Source organism: Chinchilla lanigera, unplaced genomic scaffold, assembly GCF_000276665.1.
Source record: "Chinchilla lanigera isolate Chin_1 unplaced genomic scaffold, ChiLan1.0 scaffold00007, whole genome shotgun sequence".
Taxonomy (NCBI): Eukaryota; Metazoa; Chordata; class Mammalia; order Rodentia; family Chinchillidae; genus Chinchilla; species Chinchilla lanigera.
This window is the reverse complement of record NW_004955408.1, coordinates 8434584-8455888: the sequence shown is the minus strand read 5'-3', so window position 1 is coordinate 8455888 and position 21305 is coordinate 8434584. Positions and strand designations below refer to the sequence as shown.

General features: G+C 39.2%; 2 protein-coding genes across 7 annotated transcripts in view; one reads left to right on the top strand and one right to left on the bottom strand.

The window, feature by feature from the left end:
• Positions 1 to 53: 53 nt before the first annotated feature.
• Mfap3 (microfibrillar-associated protein 3) lies at positions 54 to 21248 on the bottom strand. Of its 4 annotated transcripts, XM_005376189.2 has the most exons (4): positions 21156 to 21193; positions 11956 to 12009; positions 8274 to 8710; positions 73 to 4479 (listed from the first exon to the last, which is right to left on the bottom strand). In XM_005376189.2, the coding sequence occupies exons 3-4, from the start codon at positions 8536 to 8538 to the stop codon at positions 3686 to 3688; spliced, it is 1059 nt and encodes a 352-aa protein (XP_005376246.1). In that variant the 5' UTR covers positions 8539 to 8710; positions 11956 to 12009; positions 21156 to 21193; the 3' UTR covers positions 73 to 3685. The 4 variants fall into 4 exon arrangements, with proteins under 4 accessions (XP_005376247.1, XP_005376245.1, XP_005376246.1 ...); XM_005376190.2 differs by lacking the exons at positions 11956 to 12009; positions 21156 to 21193 and adding an exon at positions 20977 to 21127 and having other exon boundaries at positions 54 to 4479; XM_005376188.2 differs by lacking the exons at positions 11956 to 12009; positions 21156 to 21193 and adding an exon at positions 20715 to 20905 and having other exon boundaries at positions 54 to 4479.
• Fam114a2 (family with sequence similarity 114, member A2) overlaps positions 21233 to 21305 on the top strand; it is a 38472-nt gene continuing 38399 nt past the window's right edge. Inside the window, exon 1 of one of the 3 annotated variants that reach the window (XM_005376191.2) lies at positions 21233 to 21302. The gene's annotated coding sequence lies outside the window, so the exon portion shown is untranslated. The remainder of the gene's footprint in view (positions 21303 to 21305) is intronic. The other 2 variants (XM_013508608.1, XM_013508613.1) reach the window with 2 other exon arrangements.

Sequence of the window (21305 nt, the reverse complement as noted above, 5' to 3'; positions counted from 1 at the left end):
ATCTCAGTATGGCTCATAGCAGCAAAAACACACAGATGCTTAGTAAATACGTATAATGTTGAAGTGGATAGCCATGGTGGAAGCCCAAGTTGAATCCAAATTTATTCTTGTTTAAAAATCATTAACATCCAATCGCATCACACATAAAAATGAAAGAAACCCTGTAACAAATTTCCGACAAATGAAATATACTGCATTGAACCTTTAACAAATTACAGTCAAGGATGACACTTTTCTAAAAACAGGATACAATTCAAATATTAAAATGTTGACCACTTAAACATCATGTGACCCATATCAAATAATACTCAATATACTTTTGTGAAATACGTTAATGAGAACCTAGGAGTTTCTGTATAAAGCTGAGCATTTTTAACATTCTTGTTTGGATGAGAAAAGATTGCATTCTCTCACTGGTGACTCAGGAAATGCAGCACACTTGAGTTACACCTGCTGGTGTGTGGAGACCAGACTAGCACCCATGCCTAGCCGGGCTTGACAAAAGCATGCCATGCTCCTGTGCCATTCTAGGACCCACCATGGTTTGATAGCGGGTGAGGCTACATGCAGGGTATGAGGACTAGAACAAGGGGCCCACTGCGGCTGGGGGACTCAAGAGAAAGCAGCATGCAGACAGTGCTTTGACTTCAAAACACATGTTCAGCGAGGCAAAGCAGCAGCCGGGAGCCTTCTCACAATCCTCTGGGTCAGCAACTTTGAAGATATTTGTGTTAAAGTAGTGGGCAGGAAGTACAAATGCTCACTGGGCCCAACTCAAGAATCAAGCCATCACAACAGACTCGACTCTGAGGACAGGTGATTATCCAACCAGTTGTAGACACAGGCAGGGTATCCACTCAGAGGATACCTGTCTGTCTGGTTCCAGCAGGTAAGGAATCTATAAAGATGCTTGTCACTTTTTGGAAACTTATTTCACTACATGTCATAAGGACAATAAGGTTCATTAAATGACAATACAAAATTTACAAATGAGATGACAAAAGGATTTTAAGTACATTTTGTTAGGTGAAGGCTTTTTTTTTTTAGCTAAATAGAATTTGGTGAGACAAAAAGATAATTATACCACAGTTACTGTCAAGACTTTTAGATTATAGCTGAAGTTCCAAAGGTTAAGGAAGTTACAAAAAAGATGGGACTGCTAATTATAGATAAAGAGTATTTTATTAGATACAAAAAATACTAATGTGTGGTTTTATGCCTCTTGAAAACTAGCTTTACAAAGTAGTGCCAACTCCTATTAATTCTTTGTTTGTGTTTTGAGACAGGGTCTCACTCACTAGGTAGCCTACGCTGGCCTTGAACTCTTGATCTTCCTGTCTCAGCCTCTCAAATACTGGGATTGTACGAGTGCTTGTAGGCGTGGGCCACCTCACCTGCAACACGTATTAATTTTGTTCTACTTCATGGCACCATAACCAGGAAGATTCAAATTAAACCAGTTACTCTGGCTACCAATTAGGTCACCATTATGTTTCTAAAATAATTGATCTAGGATATACTGCAGTAGCCAGCCTATACTTTATTATATCATACTGTACAAGCTTATACATTTTTTTCAATATTTCCTATGTTTTTCCAAAGTTCTGTTTCTCAGGACTTTGATCTTTAAGTCTGTCTACCTAAGGTTTCTAAACACGAATATCTCTTCTGAGAACATGCTGGGTAAAACTACTATCTTTAATGCAGCACGTGACATTTTAAGAAATGATTCTAAACCTGCTACTGTACATGAGGACATACATCTGAGCATCTGAGGGATATTCAAATGATCTGACCCCTCACAAGGGATTTGAAATTTTTTAATTTTTCAAAGGAAACACTGCAGGAAAAGAAAAAATGTTCTATAACCTAGGATATGTTCAAAGCCCTTGCTCTCATAGCCAAATGTATGAAAACAATTTTCCTTGAAGAAATACACGTCTATAAGCCAAGGCAAGCTTTGGCTAAATGATTGGTAGCTTTTGTTTGGCCCTGGAGGTTTCCATAGAAACAGCCTGAGAAGCAGGAAAGGCAGTATTATCATCTTTATCCATAAAGCCATCTGATAAAGCTGCAAACTGATTCATTCATACTGTCTAGAACAGACGAATTACTTCTGATAGGCCTGGACAAAGGGAGGCATGAGTTCCACTAGTCATTTTGAATTTCTTGGCTTCTTCTGGTTGAAGCCTTAAATTAAAATCCTGATAAAACCTCCTCTGAACATTTCCCTCAGGATCCTCTAGTTCAAGTAATGCTTCAGTAACCAGAAACCAAATGAAGAAACGTGAAGCATCAAATGCAGTTCCACTGCCAAGTTCTTAAAATTATATGGCACCAAGCTTCCTGTAGCTGAATGAATTATTCTGAAGAGTATTTACAATTCCATTATATCAGATCTTAGCCAGGCAAGAAATGCCATCCTAAGTGTTTACTATACATAGTCAAACCAGGTGGCATCATCCATCACTTTCCTCCCATTTTACATCTAGAGTATCTGTGTGTGTGTATTTTAATGTAGTCATACACCAAACACAATCATCTAATCTTATTTCAGGTAGTAATTTCTCAGGACACAAAAGCAGCCCTTGCTTAAAACTACACATCTGAAGTACCCAAAAATAAAAATATAAAAAATAAAATATCAAAACAAGTGAGATAAGGAGACATGCAACTTTTAGCACCATATTTAAGATCACAGAGTGAAAGGATGTTGGCCAAGGTCTAAAGAGGAATATGCAGTGCTTGGTAACCTAAAAGGAGATCTCAAACACAGGACCCACTTGTAGAGTCCAATACTTTTAAAAAGGGAGTGCCTGAGAAGTTCTTAACAGAAGTATCAACACCCATAATCTACCAGAGACAGACAATTTGACATTGTACTTCTTCCAGAAGCCTTGAAGATACTATTCCTTAGGAACGGACTGCTTACTTTTAGAGGTCAGCTGGGAAAAGACTATCAGCTCCAGTGAACTAAATGATGTCTCCCAAGAAGGATCAATTCACTCATGGAAAGCAGTTTACCAATGAGCAGTAGCTCCCTGATATCTGTGTAACAACATAGTCATATGCTATGCTGAAAAGCCTCAATCTAGCACATGTAATTGTACATTCCACATGGAAGGACATCTGAAAATTACCCACACTTCTGGGTACTATGGCACTGGTGTAGGAATCCAGACCACAGAACAAAATCTCAGTTGGTCCTTTCCAAAAAGAAGAGACTAAATGTCTAGGGCAAAGTTTAGCTAGAGATGTGCTACAGATTTTCATGGTGTAAGGGTAACAGGCAGGAAGTTATAGGATTAGACACAACTTTAGATTTCATCAAATGTGTATCTCTTATCTTACTGATGGGAAAACTGAGGCTTCAAAATAAGCATCACATGTGACCAATGGAAGAACTGTGGCCAGAAGAGAAGCCACAGAACTCTTAGTTCAGTATTTTTCCCATCACGTTTATCCCTTAGGCTCCTTTACATCTTAACATGCAACATTTAATCAACTTTAAGGAAAAGGACAACTAATGGGAAACTGCCGAATTTTTGCAAAGAATTTGGCAGTTCATGTTCTGATATGCTTAACATCAAAGGGCAAATCTCCAGTCATCTTTTGGTAAAAATGTTATCTCCTCCACAAGACACGTTCCTTTCCTGAGGGCTGTTTTTGCAGGGGCTGGGCTAGCTCACACCTGGCAGTTTTCACACACTCCATCTTTGTAGTTAGAGCTAGATCCCGCAGATCCCGCATCATCAGGCGGGCTGAAATGACTGCTGTCTTGAGAATCTGTATCAATACTTTTGGTCTCTGACTGAAGGTGGACAGAAACCTGCACTGCTATCTCTTGGCCTTGTTCATTCAGCGAACCATCATCTGAATCTCCTCCTGGTGAATTACTCCGCCCCATCTCTGGGTTGATGACATAGATGCCACCTTGAGCATCCAAGGCAGGTCTTTCTTTAATTCTTTCGCCCATGTCATCAGGGTCGTTCACTCGCACAGCCTCAAACATCTCCTCAACAAAAGCCCGACAGTTTAGAATAAGGGGCGGAAGAGGGACGCTTCTTGCTAGTTCTTCAATGTAACGAGCAAACTCCATGGTCTTAAACTGAGTGACTTTAGCAAGCTCCAGAGTCTTGGCCGAGGTGATGATGGGGATGCGCTTTGCAATCTCAAAGGCCTTCTGAAGTTTCTCGGCCCCTTCAGTTCTGAAGAATTCGTTGATGGCCTTCTCCGTCTTGCGAAGATGGCTGCTCATCATGCACAGCCGGGTGACATTCAAGATGAGGGTGATTGTAAAGGCAATCAGGCAAACAATCATATAGTAGACACTCATGTCTCCCGAGGTGAAAATCACACGCAGGGTGACAGAGTAGGAGGCATTAATCGGAGACACGACAAAGCATGTATAGAGCCCACGGTCATCAAAGGCTACGTTGGTGATATTCAGGAAGTTATCAGAAACCAACCATTTTCCACCTGATAATCCAACAGACATGAAAAAAATTACAGCATAATGAATATTACCAAATATGCCAACCACCTTATCAATATGCCACCTCTTCATGAAAGCACTTTAACTCTTGAGTTAGATTCTGTTTGTTTGAATCATGTGAAAAATGGGCAGATGTTCTGTCCAGACTCAAAATATAATTAGCTTGGAATTTAAAAAAAGAGATCAAGATCTTCCTTTTGACACTAGTAATTTCTTCTTATTGCTAGATAACTTTTTCTTCTTATTGCTAGATATAAAAATGTCTTGCAGGGAGACAGGTATGTCTAAATAGTATTAAATGACTAATTAAATAAATGTTTACATTACTGGTATGATAAAAATCTGGTGAATGTTTAAACTAATTTATTACAGTAAAAGTCACATTGCCATCAATCCCCTTAAAGAACTCCCCCTTGTTTCAACTTATCTCATCACTCTTGCCACTTTTTGAAGCAGTTTACAGTTCACATTTGTGGCAAGTTCTGTCAAATAAAAGTATTACGTTGTGTCCTTACTCACCCTATTCCCCACACTGGGCACCATGAGACTTCTGGCTCTTCCCCAAAGTCAAATTACCATGAAAGGTAAAAGTTTTGAATCAATTGGGGACATCAAGGCTATCATGACAGCACAATTAGAGAGGACTTTCAGAATTGCTTCAGAAAGTGGCAAGAATGATGGGATAGGTGTGTTTAAAGTAAGGGAGACTATTTTTAGGGGGATTGATAGCAATGTGTCTTTTACTGCAATAACTTTTAAAACAATAACTTTACTTTTTAATCACACAATATGTATCTACACTATACGTGCTACCTCTATGTTTTCATATACTGGAAGGATATGCTTCAGAAATTTAAGACAATTATTTCTAGGGTGATGGGTTGTAAATAATATTTTCTTTTTAACCATGTTTGCTCACTTTCCATAATGAATATATATGATAAGGCATAAAAGTTGTTTTTTTTTTTTTAAAAACCTAGCAATTTAACTTAGTTGTTCAATTATTAACTGGCTAATCTGGCACACTTTGCACATGTTAATTTGCTTTGTTAGGTGTGTTGATATCTTGATTTTCTGCCAAGAGTAAGTGAAGCACAAGCCAATATATGTGTCTCATAAGTCAAGGTAAATGAACAGGTTGGCAAAGAGAATCAAGTTGCCCTTAAAATGCCTACCCCTCTATTTTAAGCCTGAAACATGCTGCCTCTCCTCCACACATGAAGGTATCTTTATTCATGGACCAGATACACTAAGTATAAAAGTGTATGAGAAAGCAAAGCATACTGAATACCCACCTTGATTCAATATCCTTCAATAACATGGATCCGCTGTACATTTTTTACCTTCATGGTAAATTCCCAGAATATTCTGTGCATTAATTATGAAAGCCGCTCAAAGATGGAATGGATGGGCTACCTTGGGTTGTGGGTGGCCCACTGATTAGAAATGGTGTCCCAGAGGAGGCTGCGTGAGTACTTGTTAGGTATCACCTGAGCACCTAGTCTTTCAAAACTCTTCATCCCAAGATTCTATGGTTTTGGATTCTTTTAGTGGCATACAAATTAGTAAGCATGCTATTTTTATCATCATCAAAACTGATCTAAATTCTACAGCTCTATTTATTTTTAGGAGCCATCATTTCTCTAAGGGAAACAAGGAAGAAACTACATAGCTATGAACAGAGCATTGTTCCCTAAGTTCCTGTTCTATGAACTTGAAGCTATGAAAAGGACACTCTTTGAATCCAAAGCATGATGAACTGCATGGACTCCATTAATCAACCACCGCACTATGACCACAATCTAAACTCTGGAGCTCACTTACTGATAATAGCTCAAGATTTATGAACCTTACACTAGACTGACATGCTCTTTAAACTCCTCTCACTTGAGATTCATAAAATTTAATACAATTTTCCAGAGCTGCTGCTGAAAGCATCAATGATAGATGTTAGCGGTTTCCAAAGTAGAGGGAAAATAGGCAAATGAAACTGCCACTCCACTTGGCTGGTTCTGTCCTAACCTAAGGCTTTGTTTATGAAGTTAGTCTATAACGATCACACTGAATAATTCAAGCCTCAGATGTGTTTGTTCACTATATCCTAGAGCCCAGAGGAGACTGAAGTCTAGTTTAGTGGGTCCAAATACAGAACCCTGAATCATGTTCAAACTACCACATTCTTAGCACCATTTTAGATATCATGATTTAATAGATCCGTATTTTTAATAAACTGATTTAAAATATTGTTCTAACAATTCAAATTCTTTAAGTGCCTGCTGAACAGTTATTTAATGTGTAGAAGGTTAAAATCTTTAGTGTATGTTTATTATATTTATACACTGCTTTGTTTGTTTACAGTCCTGGAACCTGAACCCAGGCCTCATGCATGCTAAGAAAGTGATTTACCATTGAGCTTTGGATGAAATCTGTAGTATATATACACTTCTGAAGGAAATACTATCTACCTCCATTTTATTTTCTACTTTAATATGAATGACCAATATCCTTTGTGGATAGACTAGGCTAGACTATCTTTTCAGGAAAAAAAGATAAGATGTCCTTTTCTCAAAGTTTAGCTTGTGGGGATCTCAGAATTTAATTGTCATCTCTGGCTTTTCATGGTGATTTGTTTTTAAAAATACTTTCTAACTCAAGTACTTTGTAACTTAAAAGATCCTTCTAATAGAATACTGGCTAAGGAATTAGTAGTTCAGATTAAGATGTGGGTTAACAGGTCCACCAATGCCAAAATCATATAAAAACCTGTCAAAGGGGAATATTTATTGCATTATCATTATGTTTATATTTTTGGTAAAGCCTGAGAAACAAAAAGTGCAAGGATCTCTTTCCTGTTTTCAAGTAAATTAAGTACAGAATAGAAAAAGAAAAAGCTGGAAAGGTTACAGAATTCCACAGTACACTTCTAATGTTCAAGGGACTTGAGTTTTATGCAGATTTATATAGTAGGCCTCTAGTATCCATGGGTTCCACAACCTTGGATTCAACTAACTTCAAAATGAAAATATTGGGGGAAAATGTTTGCATTTTTACTGAGCATGTATACTTTACCCCTGGCCATTAATACAGTAAATAACTACTTACATAGCATTTACATTGTCTTAGATATGTTAGTAAACTAGAGACAGCTGGCTGTAGCATATGGGAGGGTGTAAGTAGGTTCTACACAAATGCTATATCATATTATTTAAGAGACTTGATCAAGTGTGGATTTTGCTATTTGTAGACAATCCTGGAACCAATCCTCCAGGATACCAAAGGGCTACCTGATTCATTTTAAAAAAACATTCTGGGTTTCCTCTAACATTTATAGTAATTCATTTAAAAGCAAAAATTTTTTGTTCTCTTTGATCTACCCAAAACTTTTAGGTCCTTACAGAGGGCCACTACACTGTACTATTCACACGGCAGTTTAGGTTCCTCTGGAATTGTACAGTGCCCTGCCTGCACGGCTGTATTTAGCATCCCTCATCTAGTCTACTCCCTTCAGTGAAGACTACAACCAATTCATCAACAGGATGCTCACTGCCATCACGTGAACACTTTTAAATTTGTAACTATTTTATTTTTTCTTCTGGTTAAATAATTATCATTGCTTTATTCCTTTTGATAGGGATAAAACACTCCAAGACTTTCCAAAGTTTTAAGACACATAAATCTGGCATCTCATCTTTGAGATTTCTTGCTAAATGTGTCAGAAAATCAAGAGAAAAGAATAGGAAACGAGAAATCTTGATTAATTTCACCCTGATGCAATTACCTCTGCCATCCAGGTATTGTCCTTTAGAGTTGCTCCAGTGGACATCTTCATAGTGAGCAACGGTGAGAAGACATTCGAGGGAAACGCTAGCTCCCTCTTTGGCTATGATGACATCACTGCCTGAGTGGGAACCTGCTGACACTTTGGAAGAGCCCTGATTTGCTCCCAAGGGGGTAACTCCGGTGAAGTCCGCATCTTCCAAAACAAAAGCAGCAGGCACAGTAATAACCACCATGAAAGTGAAGAAGCAACAATACGGCTTCATGGGATAGTGAAAAAAAAATCTTCTTTAGCCTTGGAAAACTCAAAAGCTGCTCTGCTACGACAAGAGTACAGTGGGAGATTTACTGCGTGGTGAAGTTTTCTAAAAGAGTGGTAGGTAGATCCAAGTGTAATTTGAAGTCTTCACGACTAAGAAGATATGAGTGGAGGCCAACCTAAAAGAAAGCCAAATATAAAATTCAAGCAACTGAGACTCACAATGGGGTGAAATTCTGTATGTATCAGAAATGAAGAGATGAGAAATGGATTAAAATAACTGGTGCTGACATCAGGGAGCGATTAGAGACACCACTTCAAAATCTCACGCAGAGATGGTAGAAAAAGCACAGAATTAGGGAAGAGCAGACCTGGATTCTGGTCCCAGCTTGCTGCTAACTAGCTGTACGACCTTGGCAAGGAGCATTTTCCCTGGGCTTCCACTTTCTCATCTGTCATATGAGGAACTAGATGAGAAAATCTCCAAGGACTTTTTTAGTTCTGAAACGCTATCATCCTATTTCACTCTAACAAAGTCTATGCAACAGGAAGCCAATGAAGGCTAAAATATTTAGCTTAACGATCTTTTCTTTCAACCTGCAACATTACCATCTGTTGTTATATCAATATTGTAAATCAACCAGTATATTATAATCATAATTATGCAACTCAAAATTTATATAATTCAAGTACATACATATATTAAATATAAATAATGCAAGGATATTTAAGGTAGTCTTTTTAGAGTTAATATTAGAAAGAAAATTGCTCTAAAAGCATGTATGTTAAGTAGAGATACTGGCTTCTGGGGCTGTAGAGCCTTCCTCTTGGGAAAAAATGTTAGATAAAAGAATTTTCCTTTCATGTTTCTTCAATGTTAAGAACCAAAATATAATATGTAACAGTTTGTAAGAACACCAGATTTCTAGCTCAAAGTCTAATGAAACCAGCTAAGGGAAAAACTGACATCTGAAGTGTGTGCAGTTGGTAGAAATGCAAAAATAAAACCACAGGGAAAGGTTATTAGACAGTCTTAACAGAAGACCAAAATACCATAAAGAAAAAAGGCAGAATACAAGTCCAGTCTAAGAGTTAAAGCATTTATGATTATCTTCCCTCTCATTTGGTTCCCCTTTTAAATCACGGACTCTCAAAAGAAAAATTTCAATTTATATTTCTATAAAATAGGGGTTGAAATTCCTGGCTTTATGTCATGTAAAGGCCCAAGATAATTAGTTTTGGAAATGACATTTACTCTCTTTTATACTCACATGAAGGCTGTTTGATCACAGAACATAAAAAGCAATGGATCATTGTATTTTGCCATTAAACTCCTCAAAGTCTGAATTATAAGTTATAAATGTCATTTAATTTTCATTAGCCTTTGAAAGGATGGTTGAATAATGACAATAAATAGTCTTCTAAATCCTTAAAATTTAAGAATAGACTAGAGCAAAACAAAAAATTTTAGACTTTGGCTTTACACGACACATTGAACACATGTTTATTTCTACTTTGTCCTAAAACTTGACTAAAATGATACTGAAGGAAACGAAGACTTGGACATTAGAGGACAGTTAATAAATGATTTAATTTAATCTATAAACTTCACAGTGACTTCCTTGGTAAGATTATGCTAGAATTAATCAGTAAATACAGACTAGAACCTGATCTCTATTTTGTAGGAAGTACTGATAGGCAAAAACAAAGGAAATAACATTTATTGACTGAAAGCCATAAACCAGGCACTGTGCTAGGCGCGCAACAGAAAAAGTTCCAAATTCATTTTCACTACAAGATTGGACCTAATTTTGTTCTTTATTCTAGACTAGTGTTTTTCATCATTAACAGGCTATGTGAGTGTGCGGGAAAAGCATACTAGGCTTCCCTAGGACTCTGACAAGAAGTCCCTATGGCTTCAGTCACACAGTATTTTCCAAGTTTCATTCATTCCTTCTGCTGTCATATATTTCTTTTTTTGCTATAGCTGGGATTCAAATTACTACCATTTATCCTTTTCCTTTAAAACAACTCGTTATTTTATTCTTATCTACTTAACATGGAACAAAACTCTACATCACTTCTGTGGATGAAAGTAACTGTACACTTAGTATAATGAAAGCAGAACAGTGCAGGTAACTTGCTCACGGATCTGAGCTGGAGGCCTGCTCTTTGTGAGGGAAAACGCCAAAAACAAACAAATATAAAGCTCTCCATGACTTCAGTTTATTCTAATACCCCTTCACTTCTATCCTGCCATCTCTCTCCTCCCTACCTCTTCCCATCACTGAGTTTTAGACCACAGGTATACATTTTCCTCTCCTCCGCAGTACCTACTGCGCACCTACTCTGTGCTAACTCTACTGTTCTCCTGACACCATCTCTGTCTTCCCAGAGCTCAGTCTGGCTGGGGACTCAGAAACTAACTAAATGTATACAAAATATGCTTAGTGCTGCCAAGGGAAAGTATAGGATGCTACAGGACGATGCAGCATGGAGCGAACCTCATTCCCAAAAGTGTCTCTGACAAAGCTGTGCAGCAGGACCTGAGCGATCAGCAGGAAACAACAGAAATGCTCCAGGTGGAATGCCAGGGCACAGGGAAAAAGTGGAGCTCACTGGTCAGGGGACATTCAGGGAAAGACCTACAAGTTGTAGCAGTGACAAGTGGGTCTCATTAACCACTCTCAGGTGGCCAGAGAATGCGAGATTTCATTCCTGATTCCGGAGGGGAACAGGCGGGGCTAAAGGCAAAATCGGAGACGGATTCTGAAAACTGTAGTGACTGGAGTAAAGAAGATATCTGTTCAAGATGAAAAAGTCAAAGAATGGAGTGGCTCTGAAGAGCAGTAGCTTGTTGGGGGGATAGTCACGACCCCCAGGATCAAGTCAGCGAGTGCAGAAGACAGTGAAAGTAGAGGAGATGGGCTCATCCTCCTCGCTCTGAGATTCAGGAGCACTGGGGGAATAAACAGCCTCCAAGAGAGGGGTCCTGGGCAAGTACGTCTCACAGAGAGGACTGCATTACTGCGCAGGAATCTCTTCTTGACGCACTTCCCTAAGCCTCCTTTCTACGCCTGCCTCCCTCTCCACATGCCTGGGTACAGAAGGCTTCTCTCGGACCCCGAGCACTCACTATGTGCCTTATTCACTGGCTCTGGCCTGAGCTGCCCTGCGGTGCTCAGCAGTCTACTCATCTGACCTATGAGTCCCCTCACCAGAGACTATGTTTTTGATTGCTATACGTCATAAGTAGTATATACTCAATAAATGTTTATTGATGAAGATAGTTTCAATCTGATATAATAGGTATCTATTATGTCTGTATCATTATTATTCAAAATGGCGTATGTTTACTAGTACCTATTTTACTTTCTAGACAAAAACAATGTTAACAATCTCCAAAGACCTTACAGGTACCTACCCAAAGACATTCTTCAAACTGTCAACCCCTAAAGTCTTCATCTATCATCTTGTCCTAGAAGATAACATTGGGAATAAAAGTTCACCAAGTCCAGAGTTTCCAAACCAGGCCGAATATCACAATTACCTAGAGAGCTTGTTAAAAATATAGATTCTTGGGTCCCATCCAAGACCTGCTGGGAACTTCTGGGCCTCATCTTTTGAATTCAGGGCTTCTAATTAGTTCTCCAGGTAATTCTGGGCAGTGGGTCCATGTTCTATCATCCAGGGGCTGCCCATGGAGATCCTCATTTCCTTTACCACAAGCCTGGCTACTTCCAGTAAGAAAGAACTAACCAGTCACAGTCTATTTTGGATTTAGATTACTCTGTAAAAGTCTAACAAAGTTTCTGAGAAAGCCCTAGCACTTAGGTTTAGAGTACAGGCTCTGGAGACAGATTTCCTGGGTTTGAATCCTGGGTCTGATTCTTAATTAGCCCTGCAACTTTTCTAAACTTCTCAATTTCCTATGCTTCAGTCCCCTCATTTTTAAAGTGGGAAAATTATAGTACTTATTCACCTAGGACATTGTGAAATCTTATGAGATAGTACACGCAAAACGTGGAGTTTAGCAGCAGTAATCACTGAATATTGTTATTGTTGATAGTTCTCTCAGATATTGTGTTAAAATATACCCATTACACCATTATACAGCAATTTTACTCAGAATACCATGTAAACACCTAGAAATCTTGTGTTTCAGGGTACTATTATATGATTTCAATCTTTAAAACTTTACCTTTTTCCTTTTCTCACTGCAAATATTTTGCAACAATATGGATCAAACAGACAGTGTAAACTGAGCTGGGCCCCAACTATGATGTTACACTGTTTTGATGTATCCTGAATTCCGCATGGAGAACATTCTTTGTAATCTACTCAGTTCAAGCTCCCTGTTTTGAGTACTGCCTCCATCTTCCTGGGCCCAGGAGGAGGCCAATCCATTAGCTAACCACACTAACCAGAATCTGTGTTACTAGTATTTAGAAAGGAGGCACCTGTGCTTTGGGCCATTCGGGGAGGAAAAGGCGTATGGGGGCTTAGGGAGTCAGGTGTGGGACACCTGCAAGAAGCAGCTTAGAGAACGGACAACAGATGTAGACAGGCAGAGAGTGGTAGAAGGAATGAGGGGCAGAGAGGAGCACAAAAGACAGAGATGGATACGTGTTGCTCTGGATTCTGACATAATTCAACTCTTTAGCTCCAACGACTCTTCTTTTTTTTCCCCAAAGAAGTAAACATCTTTAATTTTATTCAAAGTTAAAACAAAAATGAACACCAAATATGCAAATAAGAAAGTAAATGGGGAGGGGCTGGGGATTTAGCTCAGCAGCAAAGCGCCTGCCTGGCAAGCGCAAGGTCGTGAGTTCGGTTCCCGGTACCAGAGAAAAACCAAAAAAAAAAAAAAAAAAGTAAATGGGGAAATGGGTAAGTAGGAGACAAAAGACTAAGCTCAGCAGAAGTAGCTGAACTGTGGCTGTGTCCATGAAGCAATCCTCATCTTCCTCTCCAGCTCTTCTCCTTTCACACTGGGTGTGGCAGGCAAACTGCCCATGTGGCCATATTTGCACTTCATGTTCTAAACAGACCCAGCTGTTTGCTTCTACAGATGCTCTCAGAGGCCTACAAGACTGGGTCTAGAAAAACACTATGAACACCCTGCACTACTTTTCAGCCAAAGGTGGCAGAAGTAGCTTGATACACTGATTTTATGCTGGGAGAGAAACGGGTCCTTGCGTGGGCACCCTACTCGTATACTAAGCGCATCTGAGCACACAGAATACCTAATGGGAGTGACTGAGAGGCACAATGCGTTTGTAGATTACAGCAGCTGAATAGAAAACACTGGCAAAAGTGTGTTTCCAAAGCGACAGACGCAGAAAGAAGACCAAGGGAAGAAATCATCCTAGGGTCAGGGTAGCCTTGATTTACTTGCACTAAATCTTCTTTCACGTAAGTTAGCGTGAATGAATTTCTGCTACTCGCCACAAAAACTGTATTGACTAGGGTAATTCCTTTCCTTTCCCTTTCAGCAGCACTGATAGAACTGAGCAACTGTTAATATTCTGCTCACTCGAGCTTGACCTTAAAACATTGGTTAAATCAAGGACCCCTCTTGTGCAGGAGGAGGCCCTAGCTGCTGCAAGGGATGCTAAAGTAAGACACTATCCCACTCAGGAATTTACCAACTAGCTCAGACCGTGGTGGCAAAGACAGCTGACTCTGTACAAGACAGTGTGAGGAGTGGTGAAGGGAAGTGTAAGACAATGCAAAAAACAAAGAAGTAGTTTATGAATTTTAGGAATGCGACCCTCTCGTAAGTTTGGGACTCTCTATAACATCAGGTCTGCTATTTGCAACGTAGCAATCAACATTTGAAGCTGGAGAAAAAACAGTTCAAAAGGGAAAATCAAGTACCACTTTCCTGTAAACAATTAAAAAGGGCTATTCTTTGCTTGTAGATGAAGTTACTTGATAGAATTTTATGTTACTTCCTTCAGCATTAGTTAGAGTGCAATGGGTAAACGTCACACTCAAGTTCAGTGCAACTACTTTACCTTTTCGGTGTGTAGAATGGAAGCTTTACGAGGCTCATGAATAATCAGACATGAAGATGATTGTACTCTAGAAAACCACTCTGAATATTGACTATATTTTTAAAAAGGGAGAGAAAGCTAAGAGCCTGTAGCTGTCATCCCTAACAGATTGCCTTGTTGCTGTCCCTGCCAACTTCTGAGAGAAGAAATATTTCCATTCGATTCCAATTCTCAACATAAGTAAATAAAGAAGTCATGTGGCTGACTTCCGTTCTGGTGGCTCAATATTAAGTTGGCTGAGGAAACTGCTGTTTGCTGAAATAGTTCTCGGATAACTCAGAGGGGAGAAACACTGACGCCCAGATGGTACTGTGTTTTGCTCCAATTATACTGGGATATTAATGCTTCACTCCCCATAATTAAATGTGTTCCAGGCTGTATTTGCTGCTCATCCACTCCTCTCTGCTGGCAGTGTCACACCTGGAACACGGGAGAGTTCCTACAAACCGCACACCAATTGACAAAGTGGCATTCTGAATTGGCACGGAGAGAAAGCAAATGAAGAGCAGATTGTTAGCACTATTCCATCCTTTGTAAAGAACCAACACAAAATTGTTCTTATACTCAAAGCAGAGTTACAGGGATCTGTAACATAAAACTGTCATTTTCAAACAGACAGACATTCTGAGAGGCATTTACATTCAAGTTTTCTGAGACAGGGTCTCACTATGCAACCCCGGCCAGACTTAAAACTCGCTATGAGGCCTCAGTTCTCTTGCCTCAACTTTCCAAGTGCCAGGATTAGAGGTGTGTACCACCACATCCAATGCCACATACGAGTTTTTAATTAAAGTAGCACATAACCCTTCCAGAGGTATCTGAGAACCCACACACACCTCACAATGGGCATTTGGGCAGTCAAAATTCACAGCATATTTTCTAAGAAACGTCTGTATTTTTCTTTATTTGAACTTTCTATAATCCCAATATTATTTTCATTACGCTGTACCTGTGACTTTTGTCCTTTTTGCCACAACCATTTGCTGAATTGCAACTGGAGGCAAAAGATAAAAATATGCATGAAACAGGCTTAGATTTATGATCTCTCTCTGCCCCTAATTTTATCTCTATAGTCTGAAATGACCCCTAGTATATTAAGCTCAGAAATCTAAAATGGAATTACTCACTCTTATCCTCAGATCTTCTTGTCTAGCATATTTATAGCTTGAATAGTAGCCCACAATTCTTCTGGTTTTGAAATACTAAAATCATAGGATTATACAGCTAAGGAGAATAGGTGCTGGAGTTAGCTACCTGATCCCTGGGTAAAGGTGTGGGCTCCAAAAGCCTGAACTTTCACATCTGTAGACTAAGCTTACTAGTACACTAATGACCACTTCATAGGGTAGTTTTCAGGGTAAGATGAATGAATTATAAACACAAGCTATTGCTATTATTATGTCACTTACTATACATTTTTCAGTTCTTACTGTCCCTGCCTTAGCTCACTGTCCTTTCATCTTACCTTAGTACCACACTATATTTTCAATTTGTAAACAGGACTCTCAAATTTCAATCTTACCCTTAGATGTATCTAAACACTGCCCCTCTCAGAACTGGCTCTAAATACAAATCCAAGCAAATCAAGACAATTTTAAAATCTACTGATGATTTTTCACTGTCCATGAGATAAGCTAAAAATTCTACTCTGGTGCCGTAATTCTCACAAATAGATTCAGGTGGCACAAGAGAAATCATAAGTCCAACCATGTATATACTGTAATTGCTTGCTGAAGAAATAAATGAAGAAATAAACAGAAGTGCAGCATGGTCTTTGGTTGCACAGCCCTGATGTACTCTAGTAGTCTTAATTTCCTCAGCCGGGGGCTGATTATCATTAGTTTGTTCTTTGCTTAAATCCTTCCCAGCTTTCCTTTCCTGGCACAAAGACTTGATTATCCATGTTTTATTCGCTAAATAATTTTTCACCTTAAAGTTCTCGTTGTTTCTTTTGTATCTCCTTACCACTATCATCCTGTGGAAATTTTAATCTCTATAACATCAAACTAATTTCACTTTATTCAGGAAGACCCCTTATCTAAACTCCCCATCCTCTTCCTTTTGTAAGAGGAATAGAGCTTTATTAAGCAGAATGTGAAGTACACAAAGAAAATAGAGTGTGGGCCCTCAAAAGACCCGCTGCCTTCTTTTAGATGAGTTTCTTCTGCTTTGTCAGTCCTCTAGCACACTGAGAATACTCTATTATACGACTTACTGCAGTGCCCCTCTTTTATGAGTTTATCAAGCTTATGAACGGGAGTCTATAAACCTTTTCAGTCCTTGACAAAGGGCCACTGTCTCTAACAGATGATCAACACTGAGTTCAGATACTCATCAACTTGGTAGTCAGAAAGGTGTCGGGGACAAACTTCTTACTAACCTTCCACAGCCTCAGACCACAACCTGTTAATAAAGACATCTGAAAGCAAGGAACTAGCTGTTTTGATGTAAGGGCAGAATACTCGCAAGAATTTCATTTTTGCTTTTCACAAACTGCAAACTGTAAGCACTCAGAGTGCTTACATCTGTTGTACTTGCTAAAGGTGCAGATTTCTTGGGCCTATGCAGATTTACTGACTGGGCACCTCCAGAAGGAGGGTCTGGGCATCTGTATTTTTAATGTGCATATAGTTTTACTGATTTACAAATCAAGCTCGTATTTCTTTTGATGGTTATATAACAATATAATAATACAACAATTCTCAAAGTTTGGTACAAGGATTTCTTGGTGCCTCTGAGATTTTTTTCAAAGCAATTTTTAATAATAATACTGGGACATTTAGCTGGGTGTGGTGGCATATGCCTATAATACCAGCATTCAGAAGGCTGAGGCAGGATCTCTGCTGTGAGTTCAAGGCCAGCCTAGGCTACATAGTGAGTTCAAGGCCAGCTTGAACTATATGGCAAGATCCTGTCTCAAAATGAAACAGAACAAAACACACCAAAAACCCAAAGCCAAGAAAGAACCCTCCCCCTACAAGGACATTTGCCTTTTTCACTTTCATTCTCCTACAATGTGTTGCAATTTTTCAGAGGCTACGTATTGAGTGCCGCTCCAAAAGAATGCAGGAGAAATAAAAACCTAGTTCTTTTCTACTAAGTCAGACATTAAAGAGATCTGTAGAAAATTTAAAACTGCCATTCTCAACATTTTTGTTCTGGAAAATATTCTTTAAAGAAATGCTGGCATAGACGGAATGGCTGTCATCAAGAAATCAGATAACAACAAAAGCCAGTGAGGCTGTGGGGGAAAAGGAATCCTTCCTGACTGTTGCTAAGAATGTAAACTGGTACAACCGCTATGGAAATCAGTGTGGAGATTCCTCAAAAAACTAAAAATAGAAATTCCACTGGACCCAGCTATTCCCCTTCTAGGTATCTTCCCCAAAATGTTAGACAACATATTATAGTGATATATGCATACCCACAATACAAAATAGCACAATACAAAATACAAAATAGCACAATACAAAATAGCTAAATCTTGGAAGCAGCCATTATGTCCATCAACAGATGAATGGACAAAGAAAATGAGGTATTTATATACAATGGAGGACTACTCTGCCATAAAGGATAAATTTGAGTCATTTGTAGGAAACTGGATGCATCTTGAGACCAGAAGGTTAAATGAAATAAATGACACACAAGCTTAAATATCACAAGGTTTCTCTTATATGAGAAATCCAAAATATAAATAAAAAGGTAAATAATAGATAATAGGGAAAAAAGAGAAGGAGAAGGGGAAAGAAGGTAGGGAAAAATGCAGCTGGGAGGGAAGGGAGTGGGGATGTAAAAAAATTAAGGCGTGTTATGTACATATACCAACTGATGAATGTAATTATGGACTACAAACGTGCTAATAAAAATTTAAAAGAAAAAAAATACTGAGCCTTGTATTAGTTATACTATTATATAGACAGCTAAGATAGGTAGAAATATGATAAGTCAGTCTGACAGGGCTAGGTCACTGAGGGACTCAGTGTAGGTGAAGACATATTACAACTGTGGCTGGAGGGCATCTGTCAAAAGCCAGGCCTCAAGATAGAGGTGGAATGATCAGGGCTACATGCTGCCCTGAGGGATAAGCAATAGCTTTTTTTCTTTTGAGACAGAGTCTCACTAGGCAGGTCAGGCTGGCCTTGAATTCACAGCAATTCTCCTGCCTCAGCCTAGCCTCCCAAGTGCTGGGCTTACGGGTATGTGCTGCCACGCCCAGTGATAAGCAATAACTTAAAGATTACTATAACTGGTATCAACTGGTCCATTAAAATCTAGATAGACATTCGTCGCTGAGGTGGGTGACCAGAGCCTCCAGACTCATCCCTTCCTAAAAATGTCTTTGCTCTTTCCATGTACACTTGCTACGTGACTCGCTCCCCTATTGGATCAATACTACCTAAGAGGGCAGCTTGTAATCTTATTGGTTGATCACAGTTTTGACTTACATTTTCCCCCACCTCTTGATTTACTTTATAAACTTTCCCAGAGAACTGGGGTCATTGGCAACCCACTTTTGGACCACTCTGTCTCTCCACAATTTTTTTCTACTCTTAAAATGAGATCTCCGTTGTTCCTTAAAATTCATTCTTCAATGTTAGGGGACAGGAACTTGTCATATCTACTTTTTGTGCTCTGCAATAACACTTCACCCGTATCTAATGTCAACAGTTCTGAACGACCTGCACAGAGACTGTTAAATATTTGAGTACATCTTTTCAAGCACATGTCAATATTAACATTCCTTATTTATGTTACCAACATATAATAATTATAAAAATTTATGGGGACCATGTGATAATTCAGTACAGGTAAACAATGTGTAATGATCAAATGAGAAAAAAAATGATGGCATCTTATTAATGAGTGTATTATTTTACAATGAACTTTTTGAAAGTTCTGATGTTGAAAATGATAAATATTGGTAGCTATAAGCGGCATAAAAACTCTTCGGAAGTTCTCAGTAAGCTTTCATAATGTAAAGAGATTCTAGGACCTAAAAGCTTGAGAACAGCAATATTTTAAAGATAAAATTAAAAGAACTGTTAAGTAGTTTACCAAGATTACATACTTCAATCTCAACTCTGTCCATTTTCTATTGCAACAGAGGAAGTTATTCATTTTATACTTATATAATGTTTCCTTTTGCTTTGGAGTAGGCATTTATAGCAAGCTCCCACATATACTTAAGCCTAAATTTAGAGAAAGCAAATGAAAATATCTAAAAGGGTTTAGAAACTGTCGACTATATGTCGACGTTAAGAAGGTTAATTCTGAAGGCATTAAAGGGAGATGGAAGACCTAATTCTTAAAAGCCGAGCCTCTTTCCCTGAGCCTCTTTCCCTTTCGGATTTAATTATCCACCTCTTTACAATAAGGTGGCCTTGAACACTTTTCTGACTGTCTGGTCCCGTCCCCCCCCACTCCCCTGCATTCCCCCTGCCCAAGGGCAAATGAGGAAGTGTATCTCTCTGATGAGGGCAGGAAGAATAAAGGTCATGCCCATCAACTGAGGAATGGATACACAGATGTGGTATTTTTATGCATTGGAGTATTACTCAGCTATAAAGAAAGATAAACTTAAGGCTTTCATAGGTAAATGGATGCAACTAGAGACCATGCTCGTAAGTGAAATAAATCCGACTCACATGTGTAAACATCGTATTTTCTCCCTAGTGTAAGAAACTGAAAGAGAAAACAAAATCCGAAAAGTACAATAGATATTGTGAAAGGGAAAGTAACTGCTCAAAAGGAAAGAACAACTGGGATGAGGGAAAGCAGAAAAGAAAGAAAGAAGGGAAAAAAATACACACACACACACACACACACGATAGTTAAGATAATTGTACGACTAATTTCTGTTTGTTTATTGAAAGGAACAGTTAATGCTTAATTTTTTTGAAAAATTTTGCATGCCTATATCTGGTAATCTGAACAACTACTTTTAAGATACTAATATGAAATATAAAAAATATGCAAGATAATAACCATTGTTGATTTCCTATCATCTTATTTGAAATTGTGCATAGTTTTTAATTTTTAAAAAACTTTTCTTCTCTTTAACATAAAGAAAAAAGAGAGTATCATTCTTCTGCTCTGAGTTCCAAATAAAAGTCAAACTCCCTACCTCGGCTCACGGGCCTCGCCAGAGTCGGTGCTTAAGTCCTGGCCTCATCTCCCTCCCTGCTCCCCCTGTCCTTTCCGCTCCGGGCGCAGCAGTGGCAGTGGCCCTTTCTCTTTTCCTGGACTTCGCTAAGTTTGTCCCACAGTGGCCTTTCCTCCCACTTAGCAGGCTCGACTGCAGATCTACACAAGTCGTCTTACTCCCTCACTTCGTTCTGCTCCACCACCCTGACCAAATTTCTTTAAAGCACTAATTTCCACCTTACACAATTCTGTTTGTTGACTTGTGGTCTGCTTCGCCCACCAAAACGGCAGGGACGAGAAAGCGGAGCTTCCGCTCACTCCGATCTTGATGGGCAACCCCGACCCCGACGCATCAGCTAAACCCCACACCTGTGCGCCTCCACCCCTCCCTCGAGGCTACCGGGTCCAAGCTCTCACTTACCGAACCGAAGCTGTATCGCTTCCGCCCGAGCAGCTGCTTGACCCGGAAGTGTTCTCGGGCAGGCGCGGCCCCGCCTCCCAGCAACAGAAGTATTTCCGGGGTTGGCGGAGCGGCGAGTCGGCGGCGCTGGGTGCGGTGAGGGAGGAGGTG

Excerpts from the sequence above, each read along its gene's own strand:
- Mfap3 (XM_005376187.2), bottom strand. The coding sequence starts at position 8,538 with ATGAAGCCGTATTGTTGCTTCTTCACTTTCATGGTGGTTATTACTGTG. Across the intron at positions 4,480-8,273 it reads ACAATACCTGGATGGCAGAG|GTGGAAAATGGTTGGTTTCT; the intron begins GTAATTGCATCA and ends TTGGATTATCAG.